The sequence below is a fragment of the Populus trichocarpa genome, chromosome 2, assembly GCF_000002775.5.
Source record: "Populus trichocarpa isolate Nisqually-1 chromosome 2, P.trichocarpa_v4.1, whole genome shotgun sequence".
Lineage (NCBI taxonomy): Eukaryota > Viridiplantae > Streptophyta > Magnoliopsida > Malpighiales > Salicaceae > Populus > Populus trichocarpa.
The window spans coordinates 5,010,002-5,025,078 of NC_037286.2; the positions used below are offsets into that span (position 1 = coordinate 5,010,002).

Consider the following 15,077-nt stretch of genomic DNA (forward strand, 5'->3'; position numbering starts at 1 on the left):
CAAATGTTTACACAAATTTCATTATTTTACGTTTGATTTGTTTGGAATTGAACTTCAATTTTTTTTTACTTGCTTTCTATAAACTTATTATGGTTTCATGACCTGACTTGTATATTTGGCATACTCATTCAGGTTTACTTGAGTCTTTTTTTTTTAAGTTTTGCTCCTCCAATTTTTTATTGGCTGATATCATAGTTCCATTACCTTTTTTTTATTTTGATAATCATTTTTTTTTTTTTGCATTTCTCATGTTTTTATTTTTTAAAAATAGGTCTGTTTATCTTACTTGTCAATTCTTTTAATTTCCATTTAAATTATACCAACTTTTTTTGTTTAGTTGTGTCTACTAACTCGAGTTTTTTTTTTTTTTACTTTTTTAAAACGTGTTTGTATCATCTTTGTGCTGTGTTTTTAAATTGATAAAAAAAATCATCATTTCTCGATGTACAGTGGACTCACAAATCTAGTAAATTCACTATTTGATTTTGAAACTGTTTTAGAATGCAATAGCTTTCGTTTTCAATTGTTTTTTTAAAGTATGTTCACCCTGAAAAAAGTATTGTATTGTTGTTCTTTTATATATATTTTTAATTATTTTAATATGTCAATGTTAAAAATAAAAAAAATAAAAAATACATTAAAATAAAATTTTCTTTTCAAAAATACATCACACCACAATTTTAAATATGCATCTAGAAAGCATGAATATCGTGTTACAAGTCCATTATGCTACTTGTCGGTATATTAGTCGAGGTGCGCGCAAGCTGACCCGGACATCCACGTTAAACTAAAATAAAAAAAATAAAAAAAATCCAGGGAGTTCAGGAGTACGACAAATATTACTTTTCAAAATGATTTTTTACTTAAAAATATATTAAAACAATATTTTTTATTTTTAAAAAAATATTTTTAACACTAACACATCAAACCAATTAAAACACTTTAAAAACATAATTTAAAATAAAAAAAATCAAATTTTAATAAAAAACATGTTAAACCTCCCTGTCAAACCGCCCTTCTTCATTCAATGGTTGGCAATTAAAAAATGTACTTTGACATGACATGTAAATGCGTTCTATGGATTATTTTGACACGATGATTAATATGTTGATTTGTTGATTACTATATTAATATAAATTTATTATCGAGACATCTTGCACTGGCATCATAGCGTCACATGAACGTGCCCTTGGCTATTAGCGCAAGAACTAGTGTTTATTTAATATCATGGTATATGATATTTTTAATTAAAAATTTATAAAATTTTATTTTTAGAATATTTTTTATATTAATATATTAAAATTTTAAAAAAATATTTTAAAAATTATTAATTTAATACCTTTTCAGATAAAAAACAATTCAAAAGGTATAAATCAGAACAATGCTAAACTTACACTTAATACCAAAGGAGTAAATAAACAAATGGCCAAAAAAATAATAATTAATAACTATAATATCAACAAATAATAAATATTACTTCTAAAAATATATCTTCTCTGTGCCTCGTATTTTAAAAATATAATAAATCACTTTAAAATTATTATAAAAACAAATTTATTTTTGTCTTTATTTTTATCTATTTAACTAAATACATATATGTTTTTACTGCTTTCCCTCCTTCTTGCCTTGGTAGAGTAATTAAACACTAACTATATAACCATGTTCTTGGCTTTTAGTGTTTGTTTGATAGTATATGGTATTTTTTAATTGAAAATCTAATAAAATAATATATTTTTTTAATTTTAATTTTATTTTGTACATCAATATATCAAAATTATCAAAAACACTTAAAAAAACATCAATCTAATATTTTTGTAGAAAAAAAAAACTTGAAAAATCATAAATTACCATAACTATATACATCTTGAAAGTCATAAATTAACATAATGATAAACATAACACTTGAAACCAAATGAATAAGGAAACAAACGGTTAAGAAAAAAAACAAACGGTAAAAAAAAAAACACATCAAGATTCATTAGTCTAGAAATCTCCGGATATTGTCGTTAATTAAACGAGAAAGAAGCCAACCAAAAACTTGAGTTGCGTGAAAGGAACTACAATTGACAATGAGGACTGAGGAGATACCGAGGGTCCCATTTCGCATAAAAGGAATGGGGGACAACTTAAATTATATATGCAAAATCACATCTCAGATAGCTTACATGAATTTATAAAACAAATATATTTAATAATATAATAATTATAAATTAGTACTAAATAAATATTAAAGGTATAATGGAGTAAATATTTTATAATGAAAAAAAAATTATATTGTGATAAAAAAAACTTTAAGACTGAACAAAATGAGTTGTGACAATCCACAGTGTTTTGTGATGAAAGATATAGTGTTTTCACCACATGATTTAGCTTTTGTTAATAAAAAACAAAAATATTACAAAATTAAATTCTCTACCAACCTAATATTAAAAAAACTCGATAAAGATAATTTTGGAAGGAAAAAACCCATAAGGAAAAACGTTGTAGCCATTGACAATGTTTTGTGAAGAAAACTACAGTGCTTTCCCTAATAAAATCGACAAAGATAATTTTAGAAAAAAATCATAAAAAAACTATTTAGAGAAATACTGTAGCAATCCACAATGTTTTGTGAGAAAATTTACAGTGCTTTCCCACATGATTAAACTTTGTTACAAAGTTAAATTCTAACCAGCTCAATATTAAAAAGATAAAATCGACAAAGATAATTTTAAAGAAAATCATAAAAAAACAAATAAAAAACAATGTGGAAAAACACCGTAGCAATCAACAATGTTGTAAAGAAAAAATTTACAAAACTATATTTTCAATCTGCTTAATATTAAAAAAATACAATCGATAAATATAATTTTAGAAAATAAAAAATTAAAATAGAAAAACCATGTGGAAAAATACCGTAACAATCCATATTATTTTAAATGAAAAAAATTACAAAATTTTTTTTTTAACGAACTCAATATAAAAAAAGTAAAATTGACAAAGATAATATCGGGAAAAAAAAACAAAAAGAAACGTAATACACTATAAGTGAAAAAAAAGTAAAAAAATATAGATTATTGTTGTAATTCATGGTATAATGGGTGTGGGTGAATAGTAAATTCCCCATACTTTTTAGATTTTGTGTTAATTAATGATATATATATATATCCTTCGGAAGATAAATTTATGTAGCATCACGACGGCTGGAGCGGAGGAGTGATCTGTTATGCAACCGTGAAATGAAATTGGCGAAAATGCATGATTAAAGTTGGACGTGCAGTAGCAAGTTAGCAATACGAGAGAATATAAAGAAATTCAGACACGTCATCCTTGGAAAGGTTCATGGTGGGAGATAAAATAAAAGAAGGATAGCTCAATTGGCTTTGACCAAGGCCTTCCATTTCCACTAAGCAATGAGTTGACAACTGAAAGAAGCAAAAAAATACAGAGTAAAATCTGGAAAAGCTCTCTTTTCACACAGTGTAAAGTATTTTTTAATAGTTCTTTTTTTTACATAATTATTATTATTTTTTTTTTAACATTACAGTATCAAAACTATTGAAAACCACTAAAAAATCAATTTAATATATTTTTAAATCAAATATATTTCTAAAACATGATTAAAATTTAATTTTTAAACATAAAAACGAACAACTTGAGTAGCATGATGGAGATCGTGAACAGAAAAGATACAATTGCGTAACTGTAATTAAATATAACTTTTTGTGTTGTTTTTAAGTGTCTATTGATGTTGTGATCTTCGTTGTGCGCAGAAGTGATGACATGGAAGCATCTGTGCTTACCTAATTTTTTGTAAGAAAAATGTTTCTGCATAGGAAATAAAATTCGATTCAAACATTCTTTGTGATTGGTCTTTTTGAAAATATACTCTACCCGTTTTGTCTTCTCCTCTCTTTTCATGTGTGCGTGTGTATATATATATATATTCGTTTCACCCTTCAGAAGCCATTCATCATGACAGCATCGATCAGTGTCCATGGGAATGCACAATCCATTGCAGGGCAACGAATCTAGCATGGCCTTAATTAAGGAGAGGGATGGAGTCAAAGGGGAATTAAAGCATGACAGTATATGGATCCCATGGCGAAGTACTGTGGATATGCGTTCATATTTGATGTAGATGATAAAAAGCGACAACAGGTGCCTTTCCTTTCACAGTGACATCACCATTGCTCGAATCACTTCACTCGCTTTAAATGGAATAACACACAAGGAGTACTCCACACGAACCATTAGAAGCTTGTGGCACAGGCTTTTAAACAGTAGTTGACTTCTTCAAGACTTTGATTAACACGCATAACTCGTATAAATCCTCCCGGGAAGAAGCAGAAAAATCATAACAGATCATGTTGGGTAGCCTTGGAGAGGAAGAGCTCGATCAAATGATCAGAGACTACATTGAATCAGATCAATCAACCTCACCAACTCCAGTGTCCAAACCTGCCCCCAAAAAATCTCAGTCAATCTTGCAGGTTTTCTTTCTATAATCTTCTCGTTGTTCTTATCTGCAAAATTATTGCATTTCCGTGTTCTCGACGGTGTTAAAATTCTCTCAATGTCTGATCTTTAGTTATTATATATACACGCTTGATTTTTATCAGGATATTCTCTTGGAGGCAACAGATATCGAGACTCAGCTTCTTGACAAGGTCTTGATGTATGTTAGAGGTATGGGAGAACCCAATAGTCTCAAAGAATGGGTGGTCATGAGGTTGCAAGTGGATGGTTATGAAGCTTCTCTATGTAAAACCTCCTGGGTTTCTTCTTTTGGCCACAAAGGTACATTTCTTTGCTCTAATTAAATTAATACACAGAATGATTAGTGAATATCATTATTATTTTTACTCTTAAAAAATCTGTCTGGGGTTTCAGTTATCCAGTTTACAGGAGATTACGACTACATAGATGTAATGATCATGGACCAGAACTTAAGCAACAAGACAACAAGGCTGATTGTAGACATGGATTTAAGGTCTCAGTTTGAGTTGGCAAGGCCTACACAAACATACAAAGAGCTTATTAACGCTCTTCCTTCAGTCTTTGTTGGCTCTGAAGAGAGGCTTGACAAGATAATCTCTCTTTTATGCTCAGCTGCCAAAGCATCGCTCAAAGAAAATGATCTCCATATTCCTCCATGGAGGAAAGCCGAGTACATGCAGTCAAAATGGTTCTCCAAGAACTGCAACAAGGTCTCGGTCATGCTCAACCCTGAGCTGGGCTCGGATGCAAGTGAAGAGAAAAACAGCGCTACATGTTGTCCCTCCATCTTTTAGCAGAGGAGCAATAACTTCTAGCAAATTATAAAGGCCTAGAGAAGAAAGAAACCAGTACTGGTGCATGGTGGGTTCTGGCTTGGTTCGAGCCAGTTTTGTTAAACCTCTAGTACATGTTAATCTGGAGTTTTTTTTATCTTTCTATCTTCTAGCAAATTTCAAAATTTAAATCTGGGTCAGTTTTTTGAGGCAGACCTCAGTTTTGGATTTTGTACGTTTCTGTAGACCATATTACTATCAAGGGCCTGTCTTCTTCAATTATGAGCCTTGCCAATTTTGTAGGAAGAAGGGGATCATGAACTGGAGCAAATATTGCTAGCCATGTGATCTCTGCTATTTTGCTATAAATGTTATTATGGGTGTGAGATTTATGAAACCCACAACTTTTTTATCTAACTTTTTTGTCACTGTTACCGCCTGTCTTCCTTTATTGATCAACCACACAAGCTTTCTTCCATTTCTGGAGCGCTGGTGCCAATTACTTGATAGAGAACCAAGCAAATTTCTAGTATATTTTATTGGAAACAGTACTTGTAGAAGGAGATTGCCGTGTAGTACACTAACCAATTAACTGAGATTAAATTACTCGTAATTAGAATGTGATATGACTCATCTCGGGACTGAGTCAGATTCAAGAAGTGAAATTGAAAACCTAGAATATTATTGTAGAATTATAAACATGATCTCTACAAGCGTGGATTTTAGTAGGCGTACTTTACAATTTCGCATTAGAACTTTACAGAGGTTTTCAAAATGCTGTTTTATTTGTAAACAGATCAATATTTAGTGATTGTTTTAAGTACTCTGATCAAAGTACACCTTTTCCACCATTTAAAAACCCTTCATCATTGAAAATTCTTGTGTGTTGATTCCTTGATTTATCAATATTCTATTTTTTAATATTCTATTCTTTAGCAATGGCCTTTTAAAAAAAATTTAATTTTTTTTAAAATAATTTTTAAAAAATAAAAAAATATTATTGACATGTATTTTAGCACGAAAAATTATTTGAAAAGCACTCATAACTATACTGCCAAACGGGCTCTCAACCTGATCATCCCATCCCGACCTTGACGGATCATCTATATAATCAAAATTTTATTGTTTTTTTTTTCTTGAAATTTTAAAACAATTTTATTTTAATATTTTTTTAAATTATTAACCTGACGATTCTTGTGTCGGGTTTAACTGTGGTTATCTCACTCTTGTAAAGACAAAATTCTTTGATGGCAGTCTATATTTTTTAAAAATTTACTTGGCAGACTGACTTTTTCTTTTTCTCTTTTATAATTCCCACAGAATTGAACTCAACCTCAACGTAGAGACATAGACGTCAAATTTTATATATAAATCACAAAATCCAACAATTACAGAGTGGGATCGGATCACAATATTCTTGAGAGAATTAATAAAGGGAAGGAAACTAGGCTGAAGATAAGTGTGCAATTAACGATAAGAACGACAACAGAGAGTAATGTAGGCAGACACTCAGCTTCTGGAATCAGGAGACTAATAAAATCCTGTTTTACAATTTAACATCCTTTTCTCAGTTCATTGACGGCAGCATAGTTTGAAGAGTGCATCCAATGAAACGGAGCGAACACCTAGGAGAAAAGAGCAGGTGGATGACTTGGGTTCCAAGAAACATTCATGAGAGCTAGTGTTTGTCTTTTATTACTTCATTACAAGCAAGGCTAATTTCTAGTGTTTCTGTATAGTGATGCACGTATATCTATACTTCCACACCAACCACATGAACTGTGGAGCATATAATTAAGCAGAGCAAATACTTTCCGAGCAGTCGCAGTGGAGCAATACTCTAGTAAATATTTCATGACGATTATACCTGATCGATGTGATAAATGGAGATATAGTGTTATCATTATGATTTCTTTTTTGAACAACAAAATTAGATCAGATTATTTATCCACAGCACACCTAAACTCAAGCCATCAGACACAAATAATAGAGAGGAGTTCTTTTAATTTCAAGACACAAATTAGATCAGATATTGTGTTGTTTCTTTTAATCTGCCTCTTGAGATTAATGAGTACCCAACTTACTAATTAACTGGTTTTCAATTAATAAATGAAAATCCTGGATTTTTTCCTGGTGACGAATTAATCTCATCTTCATATAGCAATTGAGCGTTTATTTGAAAAAAATAATAATAATCAAAACTTACTGCGTGTTGGGTAAAGGGAAACGATAAAAATTCATATAGAGTTCTCATCTTTTTTTTTTTTTTTCTACGAGGAGTTATTTTGGTTTAGTTCAAACAGTTCATCACACTCGCACAACATCAAGGAATTTACCATACAGTACCCAAAAAAATATTAATGAATTTACCACAGGAAAGACTGAAAGAGATTTTGACAGGAATAATGATTACTACTCAGATACGTTGGATACTGGTGTCACTACACAGAAACTGCAACGGAGACAGAATCTTTATGTTGTGCTACAGAAGCTTGATAATCATGTCGAGGGGTACAACACACCGTAGCCATTACTTGAACAAAACAAAAAAAAAATTAAAAAAAACTTTTAAAAAATAAAAATAAAGGGCTTGGTCACAATCACCAAAGTGGAGAGGAAAATAACCTATCCTCCACGACAGGGAGAAGGAAACAAATTTCGAGATAAAGCCATGGAAAGGGATGGGTTCTTTTAAGTTGCCATTTATGGCGGTGCGCGCCAATTCATCTGCAGGAGTTGCTGTTACCTATTATCAGACAAGGGCCTAGGGTTTCATCATTGAATTTCCAGAAGCGCAGCTAAGCTATATATGCCTAGTACAAGTAGATATTTTACTCAGCTAAATCCAACCACATGATAACCAGTAGCCACCGTAATTGGCTGAAAGCATCTCTTCGATTCCGATAACCGTGCAGGAGTCCCTGTCGCGTCACAAATCAGAAACTGGAGTCCATTTCAATCATTCAAAAGCTGCTTTGGCAACTCTCATGCATATGAATACACTCACATCCATGAATAGATCCTACATGCACCATACATCCATGATCCATGTGTATACATACGTTATGGGATGATGGCTTCCCAAATCATCTCGTGGATAACAAGGTCAATCCCTGCTTTTACATGAAATGCTGAAACTTTCCACAAAACAAAAATGACACCTTCACTAACAGAGCCAAAGTTTCATGAAAAGTCATTAATTAAGACTTTACTGGTAGACGTTAATGTTTCATTAATTAAGGCTATTTTTTTAAATTTTTTTTAACTGACCCCATTGTCAGAAGTACCATATAGAAAAACACTAGGTTCCTCTTATCGTGCATGAAATGTGATCCAAGCACTAAAAGATATCTGGCTGACTGGCTCAATGAACAAAAAAAAATTGTGATGAAGCTGTCAGTTGAGTTTTCTGTTGAGAGTTCGGGAAAGGTGAGGTGAGAACATCCTTTAACATGACTTTAACAGGGCGAAGGGCTTTTGGAATTCTTCACTTTTCCACTCTCATGCCAGGGAATGAAATATTTCAATTCATTTAACGCCCGATGCAGTGACATCTGGCATATGACGGCAGCTGCTGCAATCTACGGACAAATTCTCGACTTCGAGTCATCAAAACATAATCACCTTGTAAAGCCGCATCCAATTATTTACATGGCTCTCAAACAGCTGCAGATAGTTATTTCACTTCAAACGACATTGGTGCTGGATTTTGCTATTCTCCGAGCTTCTTCCAGGTCCTTCAGGAACCTGCACAGAGACATCTCATCATCAAGCGTGTATACAATGGTTCCTATCATCAGCTGTCATCCCCCATGTTCATCCTACAAAATTAAATATTATTTCCAAACACCTCCTAAAGTACTAATTGATCGGACCAAAGTCTCCTTTGGATGCAAAATGTTCCAAGTTTCCACCAGTAGGCAAGTAGAAGTCCAGTGAACAGTCTAGCACGGACAGGTTTCAACATAAGGTCAAGCCAACTTAACATTAGCCTGACATAAATAATATCTTGTTTACCAAGGGTTTTGTGGAAAACATTTTCCCGAGGAATAAAGTTTTTCTACAGAACATTTTTATGAAAAACGAGTTATTTTCTATTATTTAAATGTATTAAAAAATATATTTCCTTGTAAAATAAATTATTTTTCATTAATAATAATAAGACTAGAAAAATTATAATTTTTATGATAAAGATAGTGGAACATATATAAGAAACACTGCAACAGTAAACTTTTGTTCATTGCAACAGTAAACTTTTGTTCAGCCTGTTCATAAGGAATGGAGGAGGGCAGCAGGCTGCATTAGCCAAATGGTTGCTATCAGTTAAAGGACACATGGTGTCTGGTTCTGAGTATCCATTGGAACAGCATAATCACAATGATGACAGACTTACCTCTTAGAATTGAGAACTGCGGAACCACCAACTATAAAACGAATTCCAGAAATGCTGGCATTTTGAAGAGCAACGGAGCGTGACTCCTCGTATGTTGTTCCACCAACAATGAAAACAACCACATCTTGCGGCCTGCACCAATAATAGATATAAATCATTCGAATAGAATGCAAATCATTATATGGTTTTCCATTTTCTAATATGTAAGCAGAAGTGCTACAACAGCAAATCATCATGTTCAGTTTGGCTTTATTTACTGGGGTTTAACTTACCACAGCATCACATTAACTTAAGTGTCTGCCACGCCCCTGGGAATAATTCTGAAAGTACAAAAGAAAAATATTTCTCCATATTTACAACACTAACCTTCCCTGTTGAAAGTGATTTCCAACAAATGGATAGTCCACATCTCTCAATCTCCCCTTGATTATGCTTTCCATAGTTTGGAACAGAAGAGGCTGATGTTGGATGTATACATTTTCAACCCCCTATCACCAAAATGGCAAGAAAAAAGAGCATAAGCATCTACTTATAGATATACAAGAAAAAGGAAAATCAGGGAACATAAAGGAAAAGGAAAGGAAAGGATAAATTTTTCCCCAAACCTTCAGACCACGAGCCATGTTACGAGCAATATTTAGAAGATCTCGGTTCCCATAAAGATCACCGGTTCGCTTATCCACACCTGCTTGCTTCAGGAGGAATTGGACTAGCTGCCATTTCATGATAATAAATATCTAAAACTAGTAAGCTTTCTTATCTAGCCACAGCAAAGGACAGAAGATATCCAATAATTATAAAGTTAAAGTAGCTTCAATCTGAAATGAGAAATAAAATTAAACATTTTTGGATTGTAATTCATTTCATTATCAGTCATGTAATATCATGCAAGAGTCTGACAAGGGTAGCATGCTCAATGATCCCAAATATATCTTTCCACCAGCATAAAACACTGTTACTGATCATAAATGATGGCCCCTTCAACGTGATTTATTTTAGCAATTATTTTATGCATCATTAAACATGTTGCTGATATACCCTAGGTTTATACAGAAAAGACTAGAGAAAAGTCCAAGCAAGTAGCGAGATTCTGGTTTGATAAATTACCCCAGGCTTGTACTTGGGAGATCGAGAAGCCAGTTTGTTAAAAAGCTGCATCAACTGAACAGGGCTCTCCTTCTCATAGTGCAATGCATATAGCATCACCAAGCGTAGACAGTCAATATCAGAAACATTTTCATTGTTCAGAAGATTTGTCACTGCCTACAAAAAAATAAACAAATGAAGTAGGTCAAGCTTTGACACTTGCACCATATATTTCTGAATGTAGCTTTGGATTGCCATTCAGATCTTATCAGTTAATATTTTTGTGTAGTCATGTATCACTATTTTATAATGGTGACAAATTTAGTGGTTCCCAAAAATTACAAGGCACATGCAAACAATATCAACTCATAAAAAGTTTTAAAAAAATGTTCTGTAAGGAGTAACATGAGATGCTAGTTTGACAGAATCATGTATCTTTTTTGACATGTACAGAACCAATGAAGCTCGAAAATTCATATTACTAGTAATATTTACCATATAGCTTATAATTAACATTAATTTTGCAATATTAATGTAACACCCCTTCAATCACCTAAGTGGTGTAGAAAATGTTAACGTCATACTCTATTAGGAACCTGATCTCCATCTCTTTTATTAAAAAACAAAGCCACAAATATTTCTGGGCTTCTAATCTCTAGGCAGACCTCAACACTTACATTTTCCTTCCAATTCTCACTGGAACATCTAGGCTCGGTTAAGTTTTCTTTTTTGTTCTGCTCTGTATTCATTTTGAATACATGTTACCACTATCTCCAATGAAAGTGCCAAGCTATCACATAATTTTAAGGTACCAACACAGTAATTTCCTGGTTGGCTTTTTTCATGACCAATTTGTTCAGATGCCTCAGGCCTATCATATGTTGTTGATTTTAGCTTAAAATTCATGCAGATGTCGAGTAAAAGAAATGAGGACAACCTGGAATATATCAGAATAAATGCAATACCTCAAATGCAGCCACTTGCCCACTATTGCAAGCCAAATCCTGTTCCATTTCTGAAACTAACATGAGCCTTCGCTCTTCAACTATCTTGCTCATTTCTGTGACCAATGTCACATGCTTTGAAACATTGCCATGCATTTTTCTGTACTCAGGGTAATTGTCAACAAACTTGGCCATGTCTTCTGCAGTAATTAAAAAAAAAAATCTGTTTAAATTGAAAATCATAGACATGACTGGCCATAAAGATTAACTAAATCATCAAACGCATGGAGGTTCAATCTAGCTAAATACAGACCTATTGTTTGGATATTTTGGTTACTTTTTGCAGCTTGCTGAAAATCATCCACCATCTTCTTGATGTTCATTCCAATATCTCCAAAGTTCTCGTACATATTAGCTTTGAAGAAGGCATCTTGCTCTGATGACAATACAACCTCCTGAAAGCGCAAGGGGTACAAGTATGTAAATATATGCATTTTTTTTAAAAAAATCTTATATATTTAAAGCAAAGGGGGAAAGCAACTCAACCTGCTGATCTTTTGGTAATTTGCCGATGCTACTCAAGTCCACTTTGTTATCATGAATACCTATCAATTCATGAACCATAGCCTACAAAATAAATGAGCATAATCAAAGGGCTGCATTAATTCACAAGGCATACCTGACATTTGAAAAGCATAGAAATCACATATCATTGTCACAACTTGAACCTGATATGTCCATTGGTTTAGTAATGGTGTAACGGGGTCATCCCTTCGATCAACTATAAGCAACAGAGGAGAAATTTCTGTACGTCTGAAATCAAAAAGGCCACTTTCCTGTTGGTACATCAGCTTCTGCATGCCCCAAAAGTTATCAACGAAAAAAATCAGTTTTTCTAGGGCACTAATCTTCAAAGAAGAAACAAAAGGTTCACTGGCGATAAGGCATGGTAAAATCATAGATCAGTTTTATACATAGAGGTATTGCAGCAAAAGCTGCTGCTGTACTAAGCATGGAGTAACCCATGCACACGCAATACACATCTTAACTTGATTCTTAGAAATGAATGTGAAAAATAAAAGGGTAAAACTGTGACTCCACAAACAGAAGTTATTTCCAGAGAGATGTTTACGTGTAAGGTACACCACTCTAATTTCATCAGTTCAAAGTATTACTCACTGATGTTTCCTGTGCTACCCTTTTTGCAATATCAGAGGTCCTTTGATATCGAATAACCGGTCTTCGTTTCAATGCCAAAAAGACTGCTGCTATACCATCAACAACCCTATCACAGAAGTGCTGCAAACCTGGAGGATCTACAACGGCTGGGAGCATATACATGTGATTTGAAGGGATGTTCAAAGTGAAGTGATAAGGATCAATAGCAACAAAGTCTCCATAATACTCCTGCATAATCAATAAAAGAAAAATGTATATAAAGCAATCTTAACTCGAAACTGAGCTAGAAGGTGGATATGGAACAAATTGCTGGCAAGTACAGTCACATATTGAAAATCCACAAAATGGATATCATGTGAAGACACGTATCAAAAAAGGAGTAGCACAGTTGATCCAATTACATCAAACATTCAATCCACATGTGCATTATACTGTTAATTTACTACAAGAAACATGATTACCATTATAAAATGAGTTTATAAATAAAAGATTAATGGAAATGATTTACCTGCACTTGCTGCACAACTTCCTGTTCATCCGAATCAGCTAGGATATGAATCTGAGTATCCTTCAAAATGTTGGAGAAAACTGCAAATACATCACAATCAAACAGCAAACTTCAAATAAAATTTTTATTGCTGAACCTCCAAAACTCTTCAATAAAAAACTTACATAAATGACTCTCTCCGAATCTAGGATTAGCCAGCTGACGCCGCAAATGCTGAATATTCTCCGATGTTGGGCGAAGGAAGTAAACTGCTTTAAGATGTGACATTGGTTCTTTCGACTTCGATATAGAATCTACCAACTCTACCAAAAACACTTCCTTTTGAAGTAACTCTGTTTGTGAATACACAACACTTACAATGGTAACCTGCAACACATTATTCACAGATTAGCAAAACTCACATTTCTCATCTTCTTCATTCTAATACTAGTTCATCAGCTAGAGTTTTGGATCGTGAAAAAAATTGTAAGGTTTCTTCTTTGTGCCTAGCAATTGCTTTGATTCCAAGGGCTTCAACGAGGAATCAACGGTAATTATACAAATTTTAAGTGTATTAAGCGAATTGATAGAGAAAATAACGATAGAATTCAATGACTAAGTGAGAAATTGCAAAAGGAAAAGTAATTACCGTTTGGGAATCGAGAATGAGAACCTTCATGCCGGAGATGTCCTGCAACAACCGGTTTATGTAATCACGTGCAGCAGATACCAGCACCATTTTTAGTGATCGGCGAGGATTGACCGTTGAGATATACCGATGATGGAGATGGTGGAGATTGACGAGAGAATTTGGTATGATTTTACTCAAATCTGGTAGACTAGAGGGAATCACGAACGACTACAACGCACCGTTTTCTTTGCATGTAATGATATCACGCCATTTGATGATTTTCTTCTACCGAGTACGGACTGTGCAGCGCAGCAATTGAGTCGAAAAACGATTTATCCGGTTTATTTTTTTCATTGAACGGGGACAAGAACAGGCCCGTTCGTAAAATGTTTGGGCTTAATGTTGCCCGCCATTTCGGGTAGTGCTAGGGCCCATTTGGAAAATATTTGGGTTTCTTTCTTTGCATGGTATAATGATCATAGGATTTTCTCCTAAAAAAATAATAATAAAAAGCCAAAAAGTGTTATTTTGGCTAATATCAAATCACACGTCATTTTCTTACCAGAAAAAACTCATCGTTAGATTTATTTTTTTTGTTTATTAAAAATAGTGTAATCATGTTTTTGTTTTTTTAAAAAAAAATAAATAGCTTGACATTAAGGGTATTTAGATTTTTTTTTCAAGACCCATTAATTATTAAACAATTATTAGGGATATAGATTTTTTTTTAAGCTACCCTCCAAGTTAAAAAAAAACTGTATCTTTTAATTTTTTAATGCACAGTAAAATAGTAATTTTATCATTGTAATAAAAAAAATTAAAACATACTTCTAGGGCTTTTTGATCTTTGATTTTTTTTCCAGCTTCATGAAGAATAATTTAGTCTTTTTACATATATTAAATATTATTTAAATCAAAAAATGTTTGGCACATATGGCGCAAACATGATGCGTGGGAGGCTCTTTGTGTGCTTTAGGCGGTATGTGCAGCACCTTCTAGCAACCAAAAATGCCTTTTCGTTGTGTTGTTGAAAGGGTCGCCGTATTCTTTTTCTTTTGATATGGTGCGTGGGGTGGTTTATTGCCTTCAACTTTTCTTTTGATAT

General features: G+C 33.1%; 2 protein-coding genes across 3 annotated transcripts; one reads left to right on the plus strand and one right to left on the minus strand.

The window, feature by feature from the left end:
• Nucleotides 1-4,230: 4,230 nt before the first annotated feature.
• LOC7467833 (uncharacterized) lies at nt 4,231-5,669 on the plus strand. The gene is made up of 3 exons (XM_002300901.3): nt 4,231-4,472; nt 4,602-4,779; nt 4,873-5,669. Exons 1-3 carry the CDS (start codon nt 4,347-4,349, stop codon nt 5,271-5,273), a joined length of 705 nt encoding a protein of 234 aa, XP_002300937.1. The 5' UTR covers nt 4,231-4,346; the 3' UTR covers nt 5,274-5,669.
• A 2,764-nt stretch (nt 5,670-8,433) lies between these two features.
• Nucleotides 8,434-14,344, minus strand: LOC7466414 (vacuolar protein sorting-associated protein 45 homolog). 2 transcript variants are annotated; one of them, XM_002302158.4, is made up of 13 exons: nt 13,991-14,341; nt 13,527-13,728; nt 13,363-13,442; nt 12,855-13,082; nt 12,404-12,529; nt 12,222-12,302; nt 11,989-12,130; nt 11,697-11,875; nt 10,753-10,908; nt 10,251-10,358; nt 10,012-10,133; nt 9,646-9,777; nt 8,434-8,999 (listed from the first exon to the last, which is right to left on the minus strand). In XM_002302158.4, the coding sequence occupies exons 1-13, from the start codon at nt 14,078-14,080 to the stop codon at nt 8,939-8,941; spliced, it is 1,707 nt and encodes a 568-aa protein (XP_002302194.1). In that variant the 5' UTR covers nt 14,081-14,341; the 3' UTR covers nt 8,434-8,938. The 2 variants fall into 2 exon arrangements, 1 of the variants encoding a protein (XP_002302194.1); XR_008058429.1 differs by lacking the exon at nt 8,434-8,999 and having other exon boundaries at nt 9,644-9,777; nt 9,918-10,133; nt 13,991-14,344.
• Between the last annotated feature and the right edge of the window lie 733 nt (nt 14,345-15,077).